The 27,289-nt window shown below is 42.3% G+C and overlaps 2 protein-coding genes across 2 annotated transcripts in view; both read left to right on the top strand.

The window, feature by feature from the left end:
* Positions 1–15,451, top strand: part of tex264a (testis expressed 264, ER-phagy receptor a) — a 63,581-nt gene extending 48,130 nt beyond the window's left edge. Inside the window, exons 3-4 of the mRNA XM_077014370.1 lie at positions 2,052–2,217; positions 13,955–15,451. Of these exons, the coding sequence (XP_076870485.1) occupies positions 2,052–2,217; positions 13,955–14,205 (417 nt within the window). The 3' untranslated portion in view covers positions 14,206–15,451. The remainder of the gene's footprint in view (positions 1–2,051; positions 2,218–13,954) is intronic.
* An 11,699-nt stretch (positions 15,452–27,150) lies between these two features.
* Positions 27,151–27,289, top strand: part of grm2a (glutamate receptor, metabotropic 2a) — a 26,872-nt gene continuing 26,733 nt past the window's right edge. Inside the window, exon 1 of the mRNA XM_077014373.1 lies at positions 27,151–27,289. This exon is cut by the window's right edge and continues 462 nt beyond it. Coding sequence (XP_076870488.1) covers positions 27,242–27,289 — 48 coding nt within the window. The 5' untranslated portion in view covers positions 27,151–27,241.

The raw sequence follows: 27,289 nt of genomic DNA on the forward strand, positions 1-27,289 counted from the left end.
AAGGAGATGTGCTCTCATTTGCATGTGGGCCCCCAGGGCCCACACTCTCTGTGTGTATGAGGTGATTCATACCACTCTGTACATAGCTCCTTCATGGAGGATTAGATTAAAACCGATCAATCAGCCATAACTGAGAGAAGGGGGCGGGGGAGGAGCGGGGGCGGCGTGAGAGAGTGGGGGAGAGAGAGAGGGAGAGAGAGAGGGAGAGCCCTCTATAACATCAAGCAGGAAGACTCCTCCACCTCTTTTCCCCCCCACTGTTTCTTAATATTACCTCCATCCCTCTTGCCTGGCCCTTTATTCTCCTCTTGTGGGAGCTGTGGGAGCTTTGGGAGCGCCCTTTCTCGTTTTTGACCTTTCCTGTCTCATCTGTCCATTCTCTTCTATGCCTCCGATCCTTTCGCTTGACCACATGATTATGCCATGTATTAACAATGCCTGTCTCCAACTCCACTCCACAGCAATTCTTCTGTGTTCTGCCCGAGTGGAAATGGGCTACAAATTTCTCATGCCTCCTAAGGCTGTGGCGTTTTGCCTTAAAATATGATGAATAAGTTAGCCTTATGCTTTTCTGTCAAAATGTCAAGAATGAAAAGCTTGGGTTTTTTTTTTAGACTTGAAAAGCTTGGCAGTGTTTCTCAGGCAGCTTCCTGAGGCTGTTAAGAACACAAGATAAAGAGGTGCTCGTCTGTCCTTGCAACTATAGCAGTTCTTGTGCAGCAGGGTTTTCATGTCAATTATTGAGCTGAAGCTGTAGCCTCTATACCAAGAGCCTGTGTTTCATATCGTATCAGTTTATGTGCCTGTTCGTTGAAAATGACGGTCTGTTTTCTGTCAAACACACCTTAATATGAGTCTTTGAAGAATGGTGCCCAACCAATACATATATGACTGATGTTTCACCATTCTAAAACTGAGAGGGATCCTTTTAAGGAAGACTTGACTTCAGGCTGTCAGGAAACGATCAGCTACTTACCATATGAAGGCATAATCAGCACCTAACAGTGGGGCTTTACAGTCCTTCAGTGAGAGTTGATTTGCTGTGTTTCCTGCCTGCTCTGCATGTGTCTTATGTCTCCATCTCCTGTTGAACACTGTTGGCCACTCTAAGGACAGCCCTTTGCTTGTGTGTGTATGTGTAGGTATTCTGATAGTTTATAGAGGACTTGTCCTTTCTGTGCACCTTAGGCTAATAAATTAAATATGCATACGCCTCACATTTATGTAAGATGCATTTTGGGAAACATTAGGGCTTTATGATGCCCTGTATTATGTCATTTGCTGATAAAAGCAATATATGAAATGATATTGTGGAATAGCCTCTTTAATATTTATGACTTTTATTACACATACAGTTTAAACCTAGAGATTGAAGTAGTTATAACCAAATAAGGTTATATATAGCCTCATGTATTTTGTAAAAGTAAATAATACCATTGATTTATTTGCATACATTTATGCAATTTAGAACTTATTTGCATTTGCTTTTCACCTATTGGCCTTGCATGAATTCTAGCCCTGTTTTGCCCAATATTCTGACCCGAAAGCTCTGAAGGGTACTGGAAGGTGATTGCGATCATCCAGCAGGCGCATTTAATACCCACTAAAGTCTTTTTGTGTAGCAGGCCAGCAGCGGTCAGCTCTCTGTGATGCATTGCTTAATAAAATAAATAATATTATTGTGGTGTCTGATGCTAGCGAGGCAGCCCTATTAAAAATGGCCTAATTGGTGTAAAGCCCCAGCTGTGGAGTTGTCATAAGGCCAGTGTGTTTGCCCTATACAGGAGCTGGGAGGGGATGCTAATGAGCCAGGGCTACAGTAAAGGTCTACACCAAAGGGCCGTTTTCCTGTCACTTCAGAATGAAAAGAATGAATCAGAGTTTAACTTATTAAACTTGTTAAAGTGGAAACAGCCAGGCATTGTTGGTCAATTTGCTGTCTGTGGTTTATCGCTGTATCATATTACTGTGTTGCGTTAAGATTCAGCTAGGCCTATTTAAGGAAATTTAAAAAGTGTCTCTCTTTTCGATCTCCCCTCTCTCATTTTTAGGAGCGAAGATTGTCTGCATATCCCATCCTGGAGATCTGTAAGGGAGATGTGATTCACTACATGTGCCCACTGGAAGACCAAAAGAGCTTTTTTGTGCCTGAAATGATCGAAAAGGAAACAAAAGAGAACGAAGACGACGAGACACACACCAATGTCACAGAAACAGGTAAACTGTGATGTCATGTATGTGGCAAGTCTGTCTTTATGATGTCATCAATACTGGTGCCAGGCAGCCTATCTGAGTATAAATGTGACCTTCCGATAGTTCTTTCTTGCTTTCTTTCCCCCTTTTGTTCTACCACTCAAGGTACCACTTCCTTGGACCATTTTAAACCTGTCAGTCTCTAGTGACCCATGGGGTCAACAATCAGCAAAACCGTGTGTGCACACGCCTGTGTGTTTGCATGCGCTACTGTTTGTGTGTTCATATGTGTATATTATTTCAGAGTTCATTTAAACTCCTTTTAATCATTATTTATTTCTTCGCTCAATTTCTTGGTTCATATCACAAACCCGACCTTGAACAATTTGTCAGTGTTTAATCACAGCAGGAACCCATTTGCCATGGGTTTGGCCTTCAGCTATCGCGGAATGAAGGAAAGATGCATAGAGATGTGAAGTCAGTGTTTATATAGATGTCTAGCAAGTTAAAGTGAGATATCCACAGTAAAGGATGGATCTGAGTAATATAAAGCAAAAGGCACAAAACAACCATCCTTTGGCAAATCGAGCTTCCACCAACTTAGCAGGCAATCTAGCTACAATGGTGGCCATGGCTAACGCTAGGGCGAATGAGGCCAAGGTGTGCAACTGGAGCCCCTCTCCGCTAGTCAACTCATTACAGTAGTATGAGTATTATGAGGAGTAATGTTACCATTTCGGAGTATCTGAAGTGTTAACATTTAAGTAAAAAGGGTTATTTATATAATTCCAATATACAGAATTTCAACTTTCCAAATTGGATTGCTAGAAGACATCATGGTCCTAATTCAAAACTGTGTTAAGCTGGTGCAGAATGCTGTGTATTCCCTGCAGGGTACAGTTAACTCATTTAATGAGCGCCTCACATCTGCAGAGGTTCTCACAGGGGAAAGCTGAAAAACGCATCTACACCGAGGCTACATTTGCAAAAAAATAAATAAATAAAAAGCCAGAAACACTACACTGCTAGCCCTCCTGGACAACCTAGACAACAGGTCCAACTTTGGTACTGTACACATTCCAGAAGACGGTGAAGATGGCAGAGATCTGGCACAGTTAATTTCAGATGAAGATGAGGACATCTTAATGAGCACATCATTCATCTCCAAAAGCCAAAAAACCAGACCAGCTGCCCAGAGCTGTAGTTGTGTTCTTCCACTCTTAAAAAGAAATGGGAAGAGTGATGGACAGGGGAGTACAGAGTAACAGAACCATGGAGGAGTGCTCCAAGCATTCAGACCTTAGTCCTACCTTGTCGAGGAAACGTACAGCTAACAAAGAAATAAAACGTTTCCTATTTGAGAAGAATGTCCACTCTCAGCTGCTGAAATCCAAATCACATAAGAATCATTGGCAAGGAGACATTCAAGGATTGCTCTGGATAAGAGCGTCTGCTAAATGCGGTAAATGTAAAAAAATTCACATTTGACTCCCTAGAAAAGGCCCAGACATTTTATGAGAAACAGATGTCACTGGAGAAATGAGAACTCAACGTCGCTGTCAAGAAACACTGAACTAGCCGAAGAAACAGCTACTCAAGCATGGTCACATTGGCAAGTTGGCAACTTTGCTTGATGGATCTTTGAATCAGCACTAAACATTTCTTATGGGGCTGCAGGGAGAGGCTTGGACACAGTATGGACAGGGTGGCACATATAGGTAAAAAGTAAAATACATATCTAGATGTGGAGGCAACACAAGGGGTGGCCAGTCAGATTCAGCCCCCATTGGCTACCTTGTTGGTCCTGTTCCTGCATTAAATGCACATGGAGCAAGATAATGAAAGACAGATACGCAATAATAGGCACTTCAATTCTTTTTTTATATTTTTTATTATGCCTTGAAATTGCGTTGTTACTCTCAGTGAGATAATTCCCCTGCTGGCATATCTGCTGTTATTATGGATCAGTAAGTAAGTGCCAAATAATTACACAGTGCAGTGCTCTTATTGTTGTTGTGATATTCGTTTTATTGTTTTTTTTTTTGTTGTTTTTTTGAGCTGTCATGGTCAAATTAGCATTATATAGCTGGTCACGCAGTAACCAGTAATCAAACCAGTAATCAACCAGTCACGCAGTAACGCAGTAATCAAAAGCATACAAATAGATTTTTTACGGGCTGCTCCTGACCTCCTCCCTAGGGTTTGTCTGTGTCTGTGTGCTTGTGTGTTTTGGGTGTGGTTCTGTTTGTGTGTGTTTGTGAGAGTTGTGGGAGCTGGAATGTCAAGTGCTTAAATTACTCTGTTTAAAGAGAAAGAATCTTAACACGTATTAAGGCATCGAAACCTGAACGTGTCTTTCTTTGAAAAAATTTGCATAACATGGACTATAACACTAGGATAGGCCAGATTTCTCATTCCTAATATAATACCAGAATTCAGGGTGCTGCCATTTCATTACATAAATGGTATTGTTTTCTTCTCATAATATAGTTTTGGGTTTATTGTGGGAGACACTTTTTTATGTCCTATACTAGTGAATATTTACAGTCCTAATTGGGATGATGCTAACTTCATGCACAAAATAATTTCTTATCTAATTATCTTATGAACGCACATTGTCCAGTTTTTGGTGATTATTTAAATGATCTGTTAGATATGATCCAGTGCTAGACCATTGTAAACCCAACTTATCAACAACATCAAAATGTATATCCTGGCTAGGTTGGATAGGCCCATGGCATGTTCTTCATACAGACAAATATGCCTCAACTCACATGTCACCACTAGGATAGGTTTCCTTTTTAGTTTTTTTTTTAAAGTAAATCTCTTCTTCAGTCCATTAAAGGTGTGGAGTCCCAAGCTATAGTGGAACATGCTCTCCTGTCTCTAGATCTAACAATCCCTTTGGCTGACATGCCTTCATAGGTTACTAACTCCTCCAAGTCTATGAAAAACTCTGAAAGCTGTTATAAGAATAGAATTTTTTACATATTCAATTTCCCTATCTCCACCTTTATACAATGAACAGAATCAGTTTTAGTCACAGTACAATTTATTGTCTACACAGAAGGCATCATAAGCCCTTCTTAAATTACACTGATATAGCAATAGAAGATAAAGCAAGTCAACTTCTAGAGCAACAACCGAAAGCCAAATCAGCTATTCAGTTTATTCCAGGTTTTCAGCCCAAGTTGGGATCCAATACAAATAAACAAAGCTTTTATGAAATATGATATGAAGCTTTACTCTTTAGACCCCCGTCAAGATCATTCAGACCCTGTTCTTCTTCAAATGCATAATCACGCCTTAGAATGGAGTAGTCGGTTTATTCCAGACCTTAAAGGAAGAACCAGCAGAATGCATTTCATTTGAACCCATCTCACTGTTGATTGTAGATGTCAAGATTCTAGCTAAACATCTCTCTACTGGATTGGAAAGGTTTACACTTGATTTAATTTCACCTTATCCGACTTGATGTCCGCAAAGCCATACTCCATTTTCAAATATCTATAAGCTTCTTAGTATTATACACTGCCCCTCACCTTCTGAGTTGCCCGAGGTTGTTATATCTCTTGATGCTGAGAGAGCATTTGATAGTGGTGTGGACATATATGTGTGCAGTCCTGAGACATCTTGTATTTGGCAAGATTCATATCCAGGATCCAGTTGCTATATTCCTTACCTAAAGTTTCCATATCCATCAATGGGCTAAATCCATATGATTTTTCCCTGTCTAAAGCTACAAGGCCCGGGTGCCTCTGAGCCCAAGTCTGCTCACACAGGCCAACAAACCCTGACAATTTTCATGAAGACAACTAGCAGCACTCATGGTATGTGTAGAAGAGGAATATAGAGTATCTCTGTACACTGATGACTTAATTGTATATTAGAACCATCATCTTCCATACCCCTAGTAATTGAAATGTTAAAACAATTTGGCAGATTTTCTGATTATAAACTTTGAAAAGTGTGTGCTTTCCTTTGAACAAGGCAGACTGTATTCAATTATTTTGGAACTTGGTTGTGAACATCAATTAAAGAACTTTACTCAAATATTTTCTGAGTTCTTCTATATCCACTCAAATGAGATCTCTGGAAATGAGACTATTTGGGTTTGTCATTAGCAGACCAAGTTAATTGTGTCAAAGTTACTGTTTTACCTTGATTCATGTGTTTATTCCAAAGCCTTTTTCTGACACAACCGTTCTTCTAATCTTGCTCCAAAAAGACAAAACACGCTGACTAGTCAACAACAGACTAAACAACCTGCTGGATAAACAAAGCACCCAAAAGACAATGACAAGCCACAAAGACGAACCCCAAATCACAAAGCAATCAGGAACCCACCCTACACCTCATGTGAGGTACAAACAAAATCCAAAGATGCTATACAATGCTACATACACAGATTAAGTACATGCACGTAGGCACCAGACAAGGGCAATCCAAAATATGGTTACCCTAGCAACCATAGCAATCAGAACAGAAGAAAATAGAATATAGCGCAATAGAAACAACAACCAGCATTTCGCACACACAATTGAGCTCTGGACCCCTCAACATCTTCCTGGCTTCTTTAATGATTGCCCGATTCCCAAGAGCGGTGATGCAGGATACATGACCGCAGGACGTCGTTGCAGGAGGAACACAGGGCAGACGGAGGTCCCGGTCCGCTGTGTTACCACTTCTGGTACTGTAACAGACCGAGACGAAGAGGTGGCGGAAGCATGTACACACACCCACGCGGGCATAGTGGAGGGGAACACCTATAAGAACATGCATTCTGTTTTGGGGGCATTTAGACTTTGATGGGTTCTCCAATTTAAGCTCCGTCCGGTCACTCTTTTACTCCTGCAAGAGTAGATTAAAGAGAGTTGGGCAAAAGGATGTTGAGATGAAATATGCCATATTTGTCAATTGTGATTTTTCACCACAATTGAAATTTGTCCTCCGCATTTACCCATCTGTGCAATTAGAACACACACACACACACACACACACACACACACACACACACACACACACACACACACACACACACACACACACACACACACACACTAGTGATTACTAGGGGGCTGTGGTGCACACGTGCCCAGAGTGGTGGGCAGCCCTAGCCCGGCGTCCGGGGAGCAGTTGGAGTTAGGTGCCTCTCAAGGTCACCTCAGTCATGGCTTCAGGCCTGGGAATCAAACCCATGACCCTCCGGTCACAAGACCAGTTCCCTACCACAGGACCATGCCTGCCCCAGTCAGTTAGTGTCCTAATTTCCTAACTTTGAAATTCTTGAATTGCCAATACCTAGTCTTCCTGATCTTAAGAATGTATAACATGATTAACACTACTAATTGTATATGGATAGAACAAATAAGAAATACTTGGAGTTTAGAGCTGGGGGTCAAAATACAAGAATCTGCTCTTAGTGTGACTTATCCAGTCCTCCAACATATTCATTAATGCAAGACTGAATTTGCAAAATTTACAATGGGGCAGGTTAATTTTGCTATTGCTCTTGTGCTGCTTAAGTAGATCTTAAACATACGTTTTGGACATGCACAGCATTATCATATTTTTGACTTACAATTACAAACTGTCTATCAGAGGCATTCCCATTAAAATTAAGGCCAGATTTTTAATTAACTATATTCAGATTGATTAATACTAACATTCTTACTCCAAATAGGACAAAAGCCACTGCCTTAGCGTCACCTCAGTGAGAAGACGGATCGTAATTGGAAAACGTGCTTAATTGGAAAACAAAGATACCACTTCCCAAAGGACACACACACACACACACTTCCCAAAAGACACACACTTCCCGACCTCCCTGAGGTTGGCGTCACAATGGCTCAGTGATCTTATGCTCTTCCATAAACGTTTTCCCCAACAATCACTGCAGCACTTGACCAGCTATATTGTCAGATCTCCCTGCTGTAAAATGTATATTTTACATATTTCCACAAATTTAAAAGCAAGCACGTGTCCACATGGCCATGCAGGAGTCCACATACCCAGGGAGGATTTTCCAAGGTAAAGATTGACTCCAAGGTTCAGCGAATGCTTCTGACTCAACACAGTGAACATTTCATTTGTATAAGAATTGTGTGGGTAGGTGGGAATGTGGGTGTAAGTGTAGGTGGTTGTTCAGCTCTCTTAATTAGTTGTTGATCAATCTCGGCTTCTCAGCTGGATCTGACAAGCGCAGGTTGGGAATCGGACTTCTTCATCTGGGAGACTGCAGAGCACTTGATGTCCGTCAACCCCTCCTCTCCATCGTCTCTGTGGAAACTTGAACTGCAGAACATTCGATTTGCCCATTAAGCAGAGCTTTGCCTTCTGTTATGGTCCCAGGCACTGGTTAGAATGAGATCCACACAGTCACTGTACAGAAGCCATGGTGGTTCCTCACAGTAAAACGTGTATGTTGCTTTCCTTTGGGACATCACCAGTACTTAATGCTTGACTTAATCATTTTCCTGTAGTTTTAGTGTTTTGGTTCTTACATATCCACAATGCATAGTTTTAAAAACAGAACACTTTTAGTGTCTTTACTAAAATATGTTCCCTTTTATACATGAAGCAGCTAAAACATACTTGCACACAGGCACAGGATGTGCAAAAAGCACTGTTTATGAAACAATATGTTCTTAGTAACTGTTAACTTGATAATACTTTCCCTTGTTTGCAATAAATGTGTAATTATATTGCAAATAAATTACACTTCCTGAATCATTATTTACTCCTTCAGGGTCAGTGGTTAAGTAGGTAGAGAGTACAACCCTGAAGAACTGCTCAGCATGTGAATAAGTTCTAATCTAAATGGATACAATTAAGAAACAGTCAAAGTTGAGTTCAAATGGCCCCAAGTAGGGAGGAAGACATGAAAACCAGGTCTGCACGTCGACTCAGAGCCGTCTGCAGTCAGTCTGTCAGCGTGTCAGAGTGAGTGATGGCCGGTGGGCATCAGCTATCAGGAAGTCTCAGATTCGTCTCCGTTTTAGCTCGTTAGCCTCCTCTCCCACTCAGGACCTTTGTGTCCCTTACCTCCTTTCCCTTTGCCCTCAATCTCTAAAGACCCAGTTCTGTCCTTCAGAATTTCCTCTTTCATCTACAAGATTTTACTGACCCAAAATCTGTATGCTCTGTTAACAATCCCACCAGACCCAATTTAGAAGCTAAATCAGGTAAATGTTATCTAAGAGGCTTTATACCACTGGGTGGGCTGTGACTTATCAGCTCTGCTAGCCCTCTATTCAGATATCATGCCTGCGAGCAGTGCCTGTGTGCCAGCTTGTTCTGAGGAACTCAGCTGTAATAAATGTCTGCTGAAGTGTAGATGTGTGCTGTCCTTGTTAAGGCCATGTGCATTTGATGTTGGTGACAGCAACTTCGTTAGGACCACCACACTAATACTGCGTAAGACCCCCGTTTGCTCTCACAACAGCCTCAGTTCTTCACGGCATGGACTTCATAAGGAGTTGGAAACATCTCTTCACATCACACTATAGTTCTCCCACATCCTAAATGTGTTAGTTTGGTTGCTGGCTACTGGGATATTGAATATTAGATTGTGAGACTTGACACTGCGTTACTGGTGAGGTCGCTGAAGTACAGTGTGGGGCATTCAAACCATGCTGGTGTTAGAGGCATCAAGGTTGGTATGGTGTACCTTCAGGAGAGCCTACCTGCTCTTCAAGGTTGGTATGGTGTACATTCATGAGAGACTTTTTGCTCCTCAAGGTTGGTAGTGTGTACCTTCATGAGAGCCTGTCTGCACTTCAAGGTTGGTATGGTGCACATTCATGAGAACCTTTCTGCTCTTCAAGGTTGGTATGGTGCACCTTCATGAGAGCCTTTCTGCTCCCCTCGGTTGTGAAGAGCAGCTGTCTGATTTCCTGTAGCCCTCATGTCCAATCAAAGGAGTCTGGCAGTTCTCCTCTGACCTTCAACAACACAGAACTGACACTTACTAAATTTGGGTCTTTGTTTATTTATTTATTTTCCCCACCATTCTGTGTAAAGAATGACAACGATGTGTGTGAAAATCAGAGGAAATGAAAACACCTGTCTGACACCAATATCCTTGCCGTAGTCGGAGTCACTCAGCTCAGGTTCTTCCCCCATTCTGGTATTTGATGAGAACATGAGCTCATCTCCTGACCCATATCTGCAGGTGTGTAGGTGATACTGATAAAAGTGACCAGTGACCAGTAAACATTTCTGCAAAATAAAGAAGCCTGTGCTATCCTATACCTTCTCACCGTAAAGGCAGAAGATACTGTATGGGGCAGACAGGTTCCTGGTGACAACCTGCTGTTCCGTGCTACAAAAAGAGGGGTGGGTTGGGGGGGGGGGGTGTTACCTTTCAGCATGGCAGTGAGAGAACAAAAAGTCACTGGAGAACAAAAAGTCAACTGTCGTAGCGCAGCCCTGTGAGAGCTCTGACCTTAATCTGAATGAACACCTGTGGTGTGGCCTGCACAGACAGAGATCTCTACGCAGTCCCTTTGCAGTTGGTCTGAGCTCAAGCAGTTCGGGAAACAACAACTTCCCACCGTTCCCTCGTCGTACCCTGCAGTGGCAGATGCCTGCTTACTCTGTCATGAAGGCTCGTTTGTTTTCAATTTGTAATCTTTTAAAATTGTTTTTATGATGTATACCTTCTACTGTATCTCGGGCAGGTCAGGAGCTGTCCAGTGCTGAAACTGTTAATGAGAAAAAGAAGGAAGAGAACCGATGAGTTAGGGACCCTTTATCAGCATCACAGCCTCAGTCCCCAGTGACCTTTTGCAGATGTGACAATGATATTTTGGGGGTGTCGGCCAAGCTGTGAACAAAGCCCTCCATAGCATGATGGTCCCCAAGAGGACCGAGATTGCGTCATGTGCCGGGCACCGAACAAGTTCAGGCAATTCACAAGGGGTCAGAAGCCCGGGCTAATTTAATCTCCTCCTGATGGTTAAAAATGTACTTTTAGATTTCTTAGAACAAGGTCTTCTAGACATAATCTTAGGCAAAAAATGTTTGAAGGATCTGAAGATGTTCAATTAGGTTGATATTTATATGAGACAATGTGAAGGCAGGCTTGAATAGGAGTGTGTGTGTGTGTGTGTATGTTTTCCCTTATGCTACTTTCACACTTTTCCTGATCTTTGATTTGGGGTGTTATTACTGCCAATAAAGGGACATCCGTATGTTTCTCTGTGGTGATTCATAGCTTGTGAGTGACATTTACACGGTGGAAAGATTTGAGGTGTACTGCGGCTCTTTTCTTAATCAGTCCTGAAAAGGTCTTACCCAGGCTGTAGCTCTTTTCTTCACCCCCCCCCCCCCCCCCCCCCCCCCCACTTCCACGCAAAGAGGAGAGAGATTTAGACTAATTGAGACGCCATAACTGATTTGTAGGGAGAGACAGGATGAGTGAGGGTACAGGATCAGTCCTCTCTGCGTGAAGTGGTTCTGACGGAGTGAAGCAAGAGGCCAAACCCACTGCTTTCTTTCAGAGACAATATGCATGCTGAGTTGTGATAGTCTCTCTGTCTGTCTGTCTCTTTCATTCACACTCTCTCTCTCACACACTCACCCACTCACTCTCTCACACTCTCACTCTTTTGTGGTAACACATGGGGACCAAAGCATTTTCATGTATCTGTGCCAAAGAAGAACATAACTGACAACAGATATTTTACATTTTGCAGTGTTTCCAAAGTTTATGTAACCACATAGTGGATCTATGGAGCATGTACAGTACAGAATGTACAAATAGTGCACAGTGCTACTTGTTTGGCTGAAACAGCTACATTTAGTAAGTCTTAGTCCCCAGTGTCGATTGGTTGGGTCAGATTTATACACTCAGTAGCCACTTTATTAGGTACACCTTGCTAGTACGGGGTTGGACCCCCTTTTACCTTGAGAACTGATTTAATCCTTCGTGGCATAGATTCAACAAGGTACTGGAAACATTCCTCAGAGAGTCTGGTCCATATTGACATGATAACATCACGTAGAGGCTACAGATTTGTTGGCTGCACATCCATGATGTGAATCTCCTGTTCCACCACATCCCAAAGGTGATCTATTGGATTGAGATCTGGTGACTGTGGAGGCAATTTGAGTACAGTGAACTCAGTGTTGTGTTCAAGAAACCAGTCTGAGATGATTCACGCTTAATGACATGGTGTGTTATCCTGCTGGAAGTAGTCATCAGAAGATGGATAAACTGTGGTCATAAAGGGATGGACATAATCAGCAACAATAATCAGGTAGGCTGTGGCATTGACACGATGCTCAATTGGTACTAATGGGCCCAAAGTGTGCCAGGAAAATATCCCCCTCACCATTGCACCACCACCACCAGCCTGAACCATTGATCTGACAGGAGTGGCACTTGGTGTGGTCTTCTGCTGCTGTAGCCCATCCGCCTCAAGGTTCGACATATTGTGCGTTCAGAGATGCTCTTCTGCATGCCTCAGTTGTAACAACTGATTATTTGAGTTATTGTAGCTGTCCTATCAGCTTAAACCAGTCTGCCCATTCTCCTCTGACCTTTGGCATCAACAAGGCATTTGCGCACACAGAACTCCTGCTCACTGGATATTTTCTCATTTTGGACCATTCTCTGTAAACACTAGAGATGGTTGTTCGTGAAAATCCCAGTAGATCAGCTGTTTCTAAAATACTCAGACAAGCCCATCTGGCACCAACAACCATGTCACGTTCAAAGTCACCTAAATCATCTTTCTTCCCCATTGTGATTCTCAGTTTGAAATGCAGCAGATCGTCTTGGTCATGTCTACATGTCTTAATGCATTGAGTTGCTACCATGTGATTGGCCGATTCGACATTTGCGTTAATGAGCAGTTGGACACGTGTGCCTAATAAAGTGGCCGGTGAGTGTACGATGTAATGTGTCAGATTAAGGGTTACTAGAGTGAGCGTGAAGTGTGAAGAATCTTATTAGTTTTTGACTGTTTGCATCAGTAGGATATCCTGTAATGGCATTAAAGGATGTGAAAAATAAATGTCACAGAACATAACTAGAACAAAAGAAGAGCTGTTCAAATTAGTCTATACTGTGCTCAACCAGAAAAAAACATTGCTGGGAAATATTATAAGTGGCTTATAATACCAGTTACTACATGCAATTTTTATTTCCTTTACAATGGGCCTTTTATATGTTCAAACTCCTATTTGATTCTAGGAATCAGTTTGTGTACCATTTGGTTCTCCTTAATTAATGTTGAGTTCTCTTGGGGAAACACTGGTGTTTAACACACATCCTTTCTTACCAACATCTTCTGAATCTTCCTTGGGATCTTCTGTGGCAATGTTTGGCACCAGTACTGTCTCGGAGGGGTGTTCTGGATGAATTACAATATTCTTGGCCAATTAGAGCTCTCACCTGGCGTGTGTCTCCAGTTTCAACATTATTAAGTGATTGTATCTCTCTAAAACTGCAACATGTGGAATTTAACATCCCTGCAGACTACCAGTTTTACCTAAGATTAAAATCTACGCTACCTCCTCCTGTACACTTCAATGAAGCCCATTTATATTTGCATACAGTTGTATCTGTACCGTTTTAATTGGGCCCTGTATTCATAACTAAAATGGGACATTGATTAGACTCAGTTAAAGGGCCTTCATGTCATTCTCTTTGAATTAAGTTTCCCGTGCAAATCTTACATCATTGAACCATATAATGTAAGTCATAATTAATTTCAGCATGCTGTCTAACGTTGACCTTTGCCCTTTGTTACAGGTGAGAGCCGTGAGAGTGAGAGCAGTGCACTGATGCAGGGGCGTCCAGATACGACACCACCGCACCAGAGTAGTGAGCAGGATGAGGGAGACGGGCAGAGCGAAGACAGCAACCCGGGGAACAAGGGCTCCAGCGAGTCCGTAGGCAGCGGTTCCTCTTTTGAAGAATTGGACATGGACGTGGAGGAAGAGGAGAAGGAGAGGAAAGCTGGAGAGAAGGAGCATGTGGAGGAGAGTGAAGAAAGAGCGTGATGAAGACGAAAGGAGTGATGGTTAAATTATATAAGAGATGGTGTGTGTGTGTGTGTGTGTGTGTGTGTGTGTGTGTGTGTGTGTGTGTGTGTGTGTGTGTGTGTGTGTGTGTGTGTGTGTTGGAAGTAGCTAACAAAAAGTATTTGGTTCCAGGGGGGCCTTTAAAGGTACAATACATTCAATGTTTCTCAGTGTCATTAATAAATCAATAAATATAGATAGGTCATTGTCTTCAAACATGTAAATTGGACATTTCCAGATACATGTAATAAAATGATAGAACAACAAATAATAACACAATAGTCAATAAATAATTATAGAACGTATTTTTACTACTACAACTTTATTCTGAACCTCTAACAAATGTGTAGTCTATGCTTCAGCCTTAGTTTCTAAAATTAGGGTTGACCTCTGTATTTGTCTCAAGGGTTTATTCTTGGTCTGGCTCTGCATGTATAGGTTTTGGTTTTGGCTACATGTCTGATGAGCTTTAAAGTACTAAATGTGTCCGTGTGCAATTTCAACTGTTTAATGGAACCCACAAAACTGCCTCACAGTTTGTTACATAATGAAGTGTCCTACCATGAGCACCACAAACAAAACAGGCATGACCCCCACCCCCACAGTCTTCTAATCAAATATGTGCCTACTATGACTACGTCATTTTAATCTTGTTTAAAACAAAACCTTTATTGGAAAATTCCATGTATTGTAGCTTGTAATGCAACAGCGAAACAAAAAGTCATATTGTATTTCCATACGGTCAGAACCAGTCTTGATCTCACTACTTTTGGAAATGTCTTATTCCATTTTATTCCAGCAGCTTGACAAAGGCTGTCCATCTGTCAATCTATTTTTATAAAATGAATCTAATGTAGACAAAATGTATGAATTTGATTAGCTGATGATGAATTGACCATTTTTTATTGTCAGGTTTTAATAGGTCTGTTTAGCTCATTGATTTATTGATGCTGTTAAAAGGAGGTAATGGCTGAGAGTGTGTATGCTGTTGTTGTTTATATTGTCTTCATGGCTCCTTACACACCCACCCGCATCCTCCTTGCATGTGACAGATTTGTTTGTTGTTGACAAACGCTATCAAAGAAAACCATGAAGTAAATGACAAAATTAACAGTGTAATCATCTGCTTTTATACTTTGTCCCTGCATTGTTGTGATCAGAGTGTTATATATGCCGCCAACAGAAGGACAGTGTGTGTATATAATTAAAGTCTAGGATTTGTGAAGCGTCTTTTACAAGTGTAGGTTCTTATATGATCTTGGATATCTATTTAACATAAGAGTTATTTCAGTATTTTGATACTGCACAGTTGTTTTTTCTGTTGCTTGTAACAGTCTGACTACGTCGGTGTCTTTATTATGAAGGTTTGAATCCATAAAGCTTGTGTAATCAACAGTAAGTGTGTATTTGTGTGTGTGTGTGTGTGTGTGTGTGTGTGTGTGTGTGTGTGTGTGTGATTGTGTGTGTGTATGATTGTGTGTGTGTGTGTGTGTGCATGCGTGTGTTGGTGTAGAGGGTGGGGGAGAGTTGGGGAATGGATGTGGTTAAGTGTTTGTGTGGTGGAGCAGTGCTGTCTTTTACGCAAATCTTTGTGAGATTTTTTTTCCCTCTCAAACTTATTAAATCTATCATGCAGTGCAAGAACTGATCTATCTGATCTTAACAGAAGCAGATCTGAACAGGGGGTAAGTGCAGTGGGTTTCAGCATCCATCACTGTTCTGTACTGCTTTTGACAGAAACCGCCATTGATTTCTGTTAACTGCTCAGTAGCTGAATACAGAAGGGACATTGACTGAACAGCTTAATGTGTCAGTATGAGATAACACAGTTCGATATCCCCCGCGCGCACAGCAGAGCTCAACCCTTATTGGACAGCAGGATTTCGCTGTGATCCTCCTAGTGGACAACATACACACTTACTATTTTACAATCAATATTTAGACCATTTTAGAAGACCCGGTGTTACCGACACACATTGGAATAAATTCATAAAGTTAAAAGTAAAGTGAACATTAGTGGGTACCTATATTAAATGTTGTATAATTAATAACAAATCATACTGTGCTGTGTTGTAACAGACATTTGATGGTACAGTTTTGAAGCGAGTAGTCAAAACAGTAATCCAATCGTAGTAACCCACATTACTACGGAAAAACGAGCTTTTAGTATTTCATTTGTTTTCTTAGCTGTTTTGCTATGGCTTGTATGTCATATATTACTGTCATATATTATTACCTCCTGTACGACCACAGAACCAACCAACTTTCAAGACGTTTTAACATTAGGCTATTCGGGTTGTGCCTGGATAAAGCAGAAAAGAAAGGAATGCGAACCTCTACTGGTTTTGAAATGTCCACCGTTACGTTAGAAATATTTTTCCTATCATTACTATATACTTTTACCAGACCTCTGACGCATTAGGCCCATAGTGGCTCTCCACGCGCATCGCGATTAGCGCGAGAAAGGTAAAGGTCAAAACATATTCCGTGTTCTCTCCGGCCTACTGGGACCTCGCGCCCTCTTTGTAGATTCACTAGTGTCGAGTCAAAACTTGCCCCTCGTCCCAAAGCGGAACCAGATCGATCTCTCCGCAAACTTCTGACGAGCTGGTCTCAATGAGCTGGTGTCGTAGAAAGGTGCCTGGTCAATTAACAAAATCAACGCAGTCTGAAGTTCCTCGGCACATTTGCGCGTGCACTGACTGACCGACAGACAAAGTGAACAGAGAAGAAAGAACGTCGGAGTATGCCGGACACAGATCCATGCCCGTTTAGAGCGAACCACAGTGCAGAACGTTATTTTGTTAGATTTTAGTAGAGAAACAACAGTTCAAACAACACGTCACTCATACAGCAGGTGACTGAGTATTGCTTGTCCGAATATGTCTGTTTTTAGAACTCGGTGTTCTTACGAGGAGTCTGCAGCCTGAGATCGCGTGGCGGCTAGGTATCCTGGTCTCCTCTATAACCACGTCTCTACTTTCAACTGACCATAGCAACAACATAGCGCAACAGACACACACTAAGATGCACGAGAAATCAGAATTGTGAAAAAAACGTTTAAGAGGGATATTCGGTTTAAAGGTAACTTCCTGGAAAGATTTTTTCTTCCTGTAAATGGAAATCTAGGTTTCGCGGTAAATAGTTACGCACTCGTCTGAGAATAGTAAATGTTGTGAAGCTTTTGTCTAAAGCGATCTCATAGAGGAGTTGGTAAAGTACATAATGACTTTTGTTGAGCGCGAACTGAGATGAGACAATTTAACAGAATCCACTAACGCTCGCTACTGTTTTCAGCACCACGGACAGCTCCACGCGCGCTGTCTTTCGGAGGCGCTCGTTCTGTACAAAACTTCACAATTTGTGCCTCTCGGCCACTGGAATGCTGTAACATGCCACAGCAAAACAAAGGAAACTGTCACTAAGGAGTCGCAGAAAAGGACTTGACATTTCCTTGAAAGTTCTCCACCTGGGATTTTTTTCGATGTGACTAGTGAGGTAAGATAAAGACATGCAAATGTTTTGTGATATTGTACATTGATTTAAATTGAAATTTATGTTGTTTGCAGATAGCCTACCACACGGAAGCCTTCTCAATTTACTCTGGGGGAAAGATAAAGCCAGGCAAATGATACTAAGTACTTAAGATAATCAGCTATTTTGATTGATACCTGATTTTCTGTGGTATCGTCAGTAGACTGACGACGTGGTCAGACAAGACAAGCAACGATGTAGATTATCTCACACCCTGAGGACCTGAAACTACATTTCCGATTCCGTTTTTGGGGGTATGTCAAAAATAGCGTAGCAACCGACTACGGGGAGAAACATTCGTATTCATGTTATTCATTTGACGTACGATATAAACCGTATAATACGAATTCTTAGCCAATTCCTCTGTAACTCCACTAGAGAAGGAAAATTTTGTTTTAATAGCCGCACACATTTGACTGACCTTATATCGGAGTAACGTATTTTTTTATTACTATTGCGATTGCTATTATTATTATTTATTACCTATAATAATAATTAGTAGTCGTTGTTGTTCTAGTACTACCATTAGTTGTCATCGTTGCGTTTGCTGTTGTTTCATCTATTTTCTTTTAAATCAAGTGTAGTTTCAAATAAAACTTTCACGAGTTTATTGCAGACTTAATAATTGTAGCGCCGTGATTTCAGTAGCCCATCGCACAGTAAAACGTTTGTAAGCGGTAAACATAACCGTAATCCTCTCTTCACAGCAGAACCGTAATTCTGAATTCTGATCAGTAATTCTCTGTTAGCAGGCTACTGTGCCGCTTAAACAGTATAACAATCACGACGAAAAGTGTTTTTAATCCGCAAGCCGTGACTATAGGAGCGATCATAAGTGCGCTATTTCAGGTGTTATATTAAGTTACCCAAGTGCGCTTGGACAGTGGAGTAAGAACTGTCAAAACACTTCCATACTCATTTCAATATAACATACTCATGATCAGGCGTGCGTGTTTTGTTTTCCTAACATTTAAAGAACTCGAAGTCAAAGTGAACGCTTTCCTGGTTTTTCAATCGTGCTCGCCTATCCTATGGAGTGGACGTGGCGTAAGGTCTGACCATCAATGGAGATTTTTTGTAAAAATCCGTCCGTCTTGTTGTAGTTTGTTTGGCACTTCTCTGCAAAAGATACACTTACATCTTGTTCTGTTTGTCTACATAAGTTTATCCGTGACACAATGGCGTGTTAAATAGCTCAGCTAGACTGTAGGGTGTTAGCATGGTTAACATTATGCACTAAAGCGCAAATGCCCTAACCCCAGCTGCAGCAGACGACTGTGATTCTTGATTAGTTTGAATAATTCAAGAGTTCACTGAGGCCACAACACGTGCCCTTATCTCAAAGCCTTGCGCAAGGGTCACGTCGTTCCGCTTACAACTCCCCCTTTGGTTACTTCACCTGTATCGCAGACACGGCCAGACAGCCACAGCAAGGCGGGACTGGGTGGGGGGTTCGGAGGCTGAGGTTCTGTCTCTTCTTCCAGTCTCTTGAGCTGTATTGAGTTCGGCGTACGCGTCTCCGCCAGCGTGGCAGCAGTGCACTGCGTAATCCCAGATGGCGTGTGGGAATGTCACCTTATCTGCAAGTAACACAAGCATCCTCAGCAAAAACTTGTGCGTTATTAATCAGAGTTGAGAGTTTAGGTCTCTCGGATGGCGACTTAACCTGAATGGCTAATTCCCCCTGACGACAACGTTTGATGAAGAAGAAAACAGCTTTTCTGCTTTGTCAACTGCCTCGTAACGGAGACTACAAATCTTAAGCGCCAGAGGTTCAACTAGCCAAGTTAAGTTTCCGGTCTAAAAGCATTTAGTGTCAGGATGAGATTAACTACTTCGGAGATTACTCGACAGTGTTATGAGTGAGTGCTGTCACACATTCTTAATGACAAATGAAGTGACATTTGGAAATTCGCTGGTAAAATATAAAACTAAATTCATGACGTCCGTGAATCACTTGTTTGAGAGAATTGTGGATGTTTTAAGAGTTGTATACTGACTTTATTCCAGTTGCACACTTAAAGAAATAAGGCAGTAATTTTTTTATTATTATTTGTATTGGTTTCATTATGCAAATTACTATAGGAAATTAATCAAATAGCTAAATTGCTTTGATTGCGTCAAGTCTGCTGATTAGGATCAAAACTCAAACCTGGACCTGTAGAAGCCTGTCCAGCTCTCTGTCTAAAATACTTGACCAAAAGGAAATGTGTAATGGTTGCACAATCATATACAGTAACTAATCATGTCTTTGCTCATTAACTTAATCAGTTTTAACAGCCTGTGACAACAAAGATAAATCAAGCAAATGATAATAATGCATCAAATAATCTGCCCCAGATGTATGAATGACTATTTAGAGGTCAAAACAAATGAAGTTGTCCAGCAACATGAACATCAGGTGAAGTGAATGATGCAGCATCTTTTTGGTGAAATAGACACCTGTCTATTGTGTCCCATGGCGTTTTGCTGTTAAGAGGTAGAGGTGGACAGTGTTCTTGCTCTAAGGCTTCTAAGGCTCCTGCCACATTTCACAGCAGATGGCATATTTTCCAGCCACGCTTCTAATGGAGAACAAATGGGAGAGCCCTGGGACTGAAGAGGACCCAAAGGAGACCCATGCATGGGGGAAAATGTGTGCGCGCGCATATGTGTGTAATTCTGTGCGTGTAATTATGTATGCATGTACGAGAGAGGAAAATAATTATTTCACTAGTCTTTCCCCTGCAGTACAAATTAGTGTGTGCATGTGTTTATGTGTGAGATGCGAGGGAGTGTTTGCATTGTCTACATGCTACAATAAAAATATAGGAATGAGTCCGCACATACGTGAGCCTGCACATGTGTGTTTTAGCTATATCCATAATGTGAAGGTCTGCTGTAATGTATTTAAGGGCAAAGGGAAGCCTTGTGCTGAGCAGACCACGGGTCGCTGGTGATTGGACTATGAATAATGTATAGAGTGGGTTGGAGTGTGAATAATGTATAGAGTGGATGTGGGTGGGAAGAGCTCCACCCGAACAGTGGGAGGAAGCGAGTTGCCCCAGTGTGTTCTCCACTGCCACAACATCCATCCCTTTCTCTGAGTGTCTTAACCATGAGGGCAGGGCCGCTCTGCTTTAAACTGAATTAAAGATCTCAAACTTTTCACAGCTGACATCACTAACAACAATGTCACATGACTTGACAGTTATTTCTATTGCTGAAAAGCTGGTTCAACAAAAACATGAAAGATAAATGACTAAGGATACAAAAATTACTTAAAACTCCCTGATAACAACTGTTCTGTGGTTTGTGGCCAAAGAGACCTGCTAATTTGGAAGTAATAAATTGAGAGGCAGAGGGAGTGTCTGAGAGTGAGTGAGAATGAGGAAGGAAGTTGATGGACAGTCTTTTAATTGCTGCTCTGGTGTTCTCTCTACTGGGTGGATATTATTTAAATTTCAATTAACTACATTCTTCTTAATAATAACTCTGTCTGAAAAGGTCAGTAGTCTAAATCTTCTGCAATCTTTTATTAGTCTGTCTATCAAGTTTGTGATTTGCAGCTTTAAAAAGCCCTGGCCCAAATTTAATGCTTTCAGTATTTTAGGAAAGATTTGATAAAGACCAGTTCCAGTTATATGATGGGGCTAAATTACATATAAAAAAATGTAATTGATTACTTTTTCCAACTTCTGATTATAGTTACAGGATACTGGGTGTTACATCTTTAAAAACAAAATAATGATTTCAATAAAATGATTCATCTGCAGTAGTTAAATGTAGAATGTTCGTGCACAACAAATACATCACAAAAGACGGTGAATAAGATGAAATGGATAAGATTGGTGAGATTGCAATCTAGCTATCTAGTGAGGAAAATGACCTCGTGGTGAAAAAACACCTTATGTGGAACTGAGGGCCTTGTTGATTGTGATGGGAATTGTTTTAAAGCACCATGGTTAATTTATATTTATATAACTTCGTTTTCCACTCCAGATCATTTTTTATGGCAAGAGGTTTGTGTCCCCTCACTCCGACTGTGGTGGCTTTGTGCGTGATGTTTGTTTATGTCTGTGTTTCAGATGCAGACCGTCTTTGTTTTGATTTGTTGCCACGCCCCACCCAGGTGCTGCGTACTGTCTAATGAGTTATGTCCTGCACTTGCGTGGTTCATTTTCATGGCTGTTGTCGCTCACTGAATGTTGGTTTTCTTGTGTTCTCGTTAATGCACATATATGCACATTTTTGCATTTAGTTTTCAGGAAATTTGTTATTTAAATGAATGTTTTTTAATTGGTGGGTTATTCATGTGCAATTAGCTCAATATTCTCAATATTCAGTGAATGTGTTAGCAGTGTACCTGTAAAAGCAGAAATACTTAGAAACTGGATAGCTAATATATAGCTGATATGCACAAAATTCATGGTAGTGTTGAATGTTATCAGTTCGTATCATGCAGGCCTAATTAAAAGTAGTTCACCTGTTGATTGGTGATGTGACGCTTGCTAAATCTGGACTTGAAAGCTCAAAAAGACATTCATCACCCTGACAGAGTACAAGCAAAGGTACTGCACCACGACAGTTATTATTCTCACATTTAACATTGCCAAGCTAGATTTGATATGGCAAGCAAAATACTTTTGCAACATGCACAAGCTGTCATTTTTGTGGCTTTAGAGGGTATGAATTTATTTGCATTGCTACCAAAACCAAATGGAAGCACACGTCTGGCTATTATGTGTGTTGGAAAGAATATTGCAGTTAAAGTTTTACTTGAAATAAGGCACCAGGCTGGGTCCTTCGAGACCAGTGCACGTGCTGCTGCCTTATTAAGAATCACAAGCTTTTCAGCAGCCGTGTTCCTGGAACCTTCTGCTTTGTCACCACAAATGCTGTTTAGGGAGAAGCCTGACATGCCTTTAGATCTCAGCTACCATCATCTCTGTCTCACCTCCTCTCTCCCTTCCTGTCTGGCTACATTGGAATGACCTCCAGAGAGGTTATTATGATGTAAACGCTGCTCTCGTTTTCCACACCAAGGGTCAAACGACTTAAGCGGATTAGCACATTGGGCCGGTCACACCTGCCACACTTGCCACACCTGCCACACCGTCCACACCATCCACACCGTCCACACCGTTCACACCTATCACACCGGCCACACCTGCCACACTTGTCACACCTACCACACCTGCCACACCTACCACACCGTCCACACCATCCACACCATCCACACCTACCACACCTACCACACCGCCCCCACACCGGCCACACCTGCCACACCGGCCACACCGGCCACACCGTTCACACCTGCCACACCTGCCACACCTGCCACACCTACCACACCTACCACACCTGCCACACCTACCACACCTGCCACACCGGCCACACCGTTCACACCTGCCAGACCGGCCACACCTGCCACACCGGCCACACCGTTCACACCTGCCACACCTACCACACCTGCCACACCGGCCCCACTTGCTACACCTTCCACACCTACCACACCTGCCACACCGGCCACACCTGCCACACCGGCCACACCGTTCACACCTGCCAGACCTGCCACACCTACCACACCTGCCACACCGGCCACACCGTTCACACCTGCCAGACCGGCCACACCTACCACACCTGCCAGACCGGCCACACCTGCCACACCTGCCACACCGGCCCCACTTGCTACACCTTCCACACCTACCACAACTGCCACACCGGCCACACCTGCCACACCTGCCACACCTGCCAGACCGGCCACACCTACCACACCGGCCACACCGGCCACACCTGCCACACCTGCCACACTGGCCACACCTGCCACACCTGCCACACCTGCCACACCTGCCACACCGGCCACACCAACCACACCGGCCACACCTGCCACACCTGCCACACCGACCACACCTGCCATACCTACCACACCGGCCACACCTGCCACACTGACCACACCTACCACACCTATCTGTCTCCTGTTCATTCCTCTCATCTTTCCATACTTCAGCTCCTCTGTTCCAGACTCAGTCCCTCCTACTGTGCACATTACCTGAGCAGTCTGGGAGGTTGCAAATGCAATGCTGTTAAATTTAAAGAAGCCATATGGTGAAGCAGTAAACCTAGGAAACGCAAATGAAAAGAAAGAGAGAGAGAGAGAGAGAGAGAGAGAGAGAGAGAGAGAGAGAGAGAGAGAGAGAGAGAGAGAGAGAGAGAGAGGGGTTTTTAAGCATCCAAATTTCATGGTCATTTAGTGCTTAATTACAGTGTTTACGTAATTTGAAGATAAATGAGATAATCCAAGCCAAATTAAATGGCTTGGATTATGGCTGCTCTAAATGGCTTGGATTATGGCTGCTTGAATTATAGCTGCTATAATGTACTGCACAATTGTACAAATATTGCAGACACCTTCCCAAAAGTGGGGACCAACTCCAAGACTGAAGTTTCATGATATCTCGAAGCTTCATGACATTACAATTTACACATCTGCAGCAAAGAAGGATTTAGAAAGACATAAAATATCTCTGAAAAAGCTATCTGTTTGATGCGATCTCTAAGATAACTAAGAGAATTTATGACTTTCCATTTGTCTAAGAGTGTGTACTTAAATATGGAGGTGTGTGCATAGCACTGTGAAAACGTATGTATATATTAAAACCACACCCTCTTCATAATTATTCTGACCATCATTGCCATTCTGATTATTTAGCGTACATAATAATCCATAATAGCAGGATAAATTGTTTGTTTCACAAAATGTCTTTTGACAGAGCAATCACTCCACTCAGTAAAGTGTGACCTTACATTAAAAACAGCCTCTGTCTGTTCTGTGAAAGACCTCAGGATTACTAAATTGACTATTGTCCAATAAGTGTGAATTGTGGATTGAGTGGGTTCATCTAGCGTTTAAAATTCTGAGGGGAAGCAAGCGTTAACCCTTCAGAGAGGCCGTTCAGGAGATGTACGCCGTAAAAAGATACAGCCAATTTTCACAAGCCACCCCAGAATCCCCAGCAGACTCCACTCCTGTGTTCTCTGGCCAGATTGGCCCTCTCATCTTTTGCTCTCCCATCTCCCTCTCTCTCTTTCTCTCTTTGTCTCAGTCTCTCTTTATTTCTCTCTCTCCCACTCTTTTCCTGCCTGACAAGTTTCCATGGAAACAAAGGATAGGGAGAAGACCCTAATGAGTGTGAGCGAGGATGGGTCTCACAGAGATGAGCATCATACATATCTCACTCTTTTACATATGTACACACACACACACACACACACACACACACACACACACACACACACACACACACACACACACACACACACACACACACACACACACACACACACACACACACACACACACACACACTCATTTAGGCTGGTGTATGCTGTATATAAATATAAATGTGCTGGAATGTATATTTGGAATAATTGGCTGGGTATACTTATACACTGCAGGGTTAGGGTTAGAGTTAGGGTAGGGTTAGGGTTAGAGTTAGTTTTAGAGTTAGGGTTAGATTTAGTGTTAGGGCTAGTACCTGGAATACTGTGCAGGGTTGTTTCCTACCTCACACCTTTGATGCTGGGCTAAGCTCTGGCCCCTCATAACCCTGAATTTGATTAAGTAGTTTAAGGGATGAATAACTGAATTTATATGGACTGTTTCAAAAATGGTTTTGAACTCACATTGCAATTTCAAGGGACATCAACGAATTTGGCTGTACATATACTACAATAAATATTCTCTCTACAACAACATCCTCCTTACAGTGTTCCTCAAAAACAGAAGAGATTACATAATTCATGGTGCAGATGTCACTAGGCATAAAACCATAAAACTGTATTTTGTATCTCCTTTCTTTCATCTCAGCTGCATGTGAAATGTAATGGATATGAGGAGTAACTATGTTACAGGCACTTTGCACAGGGCCCACCAGGTGGATATGAGGGTTTACATTCTGTAATTAAATCACTGACTACAGCTCCAGGCCATATTCATCACATTTCTCTGAGTGTGATATTGGTGTGTCTATTCTGTGTTTGTCAGTCCTGTGTGTGTGTGTGTGTGTGTGTGTGTGTGTGAGTGTGTGTGTGTGTCTGAGTGTGTGTCTGAGTGTGTGTTTGTGTGAAAGAAGGAAATGACAATAATTTATCTTTTCTCTCTCTGTCTTTTGTCTCTTTTTGAGCCTATGCAGTGTAAGTCTGTATTATGTATTTTTAAGCATGTATGTGTGTGTTATGGTGTGTTGTGCTATTGGGTGCTAAGACTGTACATTGGGCTTTATACCAGGACATGCTGAAACAATCCAGCTTTACACTACAATGAACACTGTCCCTCAGGCATGAAGCCAGACACACACACACGCACACACACACACACTCAGACACACACACTCAGACACACACACACACAGACACACGCATGCACGCACAGACACACACACACACACACACACACACACACACACACACACACACATACACACATACACACACACACACACACACACACACACACACACACACACACACACACACACACACACACACACACATGCACAGAGTCTTGAACATAACCACCGATGAACTGGTCAAGAGCTCAGGAGCTTGTGAGAACACACATTACTGTTCCCATAAACTGTTGAAGATGGTGAGCATTTAATTACTGCACAATTACTTTATTTGAAGCTTCTGCAGAGACTGTCAAGGAAACCAAGCCACAAATGAGCAATTTTCAATTGCAATCATCCATAACGTTTAGATCACTGAGAAGAAAACAGCATCAAAAGTTATTAACGTAGATTCACAGCTTTGTGGTAATTGAATTTAATGAGTAAATAAAATGTAAAAACCACGGGAGCAGCTGTTTTGGGAAATTGTCTGATATAGTAATGTTAAGAAGTCTGTGTTATAAAATGTAATATAATGTTAATATTATATCAATTGTTTATAGGTTGTTTATATGGATACTGTCCTCTTTTTAATAACGTCTGATGTGTGTCCTGTATGTATGCCCCTCCCCCTTTTGAATATGGGGAACTATGACTATGCAAACATTACTGATGTCATGCCTCTGTCTTCTATCTCTTGTATCTATGGATTCTTTCAATCCACCTTGTAATTTTTGAAACCTGCCATAAGCACAGTACATCAGCTGTTAGATTGCATACACACCGCGGTTGTGCATTGTCCTCATTAAAAAACACAACCAGAGCAGAGACACAGTCATGTTTGTTTTTCTACCCAACAGTCCCTGAATCCCCCTCTGTCTGATCCACAGCTTCTGATCTCCATCGATTCACCAAGCTGAGGATGGCAGTGACGCTGTGGCAAGCCTGTGCCTGATCACACACGTGTTGCTTTCTCCTCCCCCCTCCCCCACTGCCCCCCTCCCCCTCCGCCCTCACACCTCTCCCTCACCCCCACCCCGCTCCCACGCGGACAGCGGGTGGCAGGCAGAGACCATCCGGAGTCCCCGAGAGAGTCCTGCCCCGTCCCCGACGCCATGGCCTGGAGGGCCCCTTGGCTTCGAGGTCACGCGCTCCCCTGGCCT

This window comes from Brachyhypopomus gauderio, chromosome 8, assembly GCF_052324685.1.
Source record: "Brachyhypopomus gauderio isolate BG-103 chromosome 8, BGAUD_0.2, whole genome shotgun sequence".
NCBI lineage: Eukaryota > Metazoa > Chordata > Actinopteri > Gymnotiformes > Hypopomidae > Brachyhypopomus > Brachyhypopomus gauderio.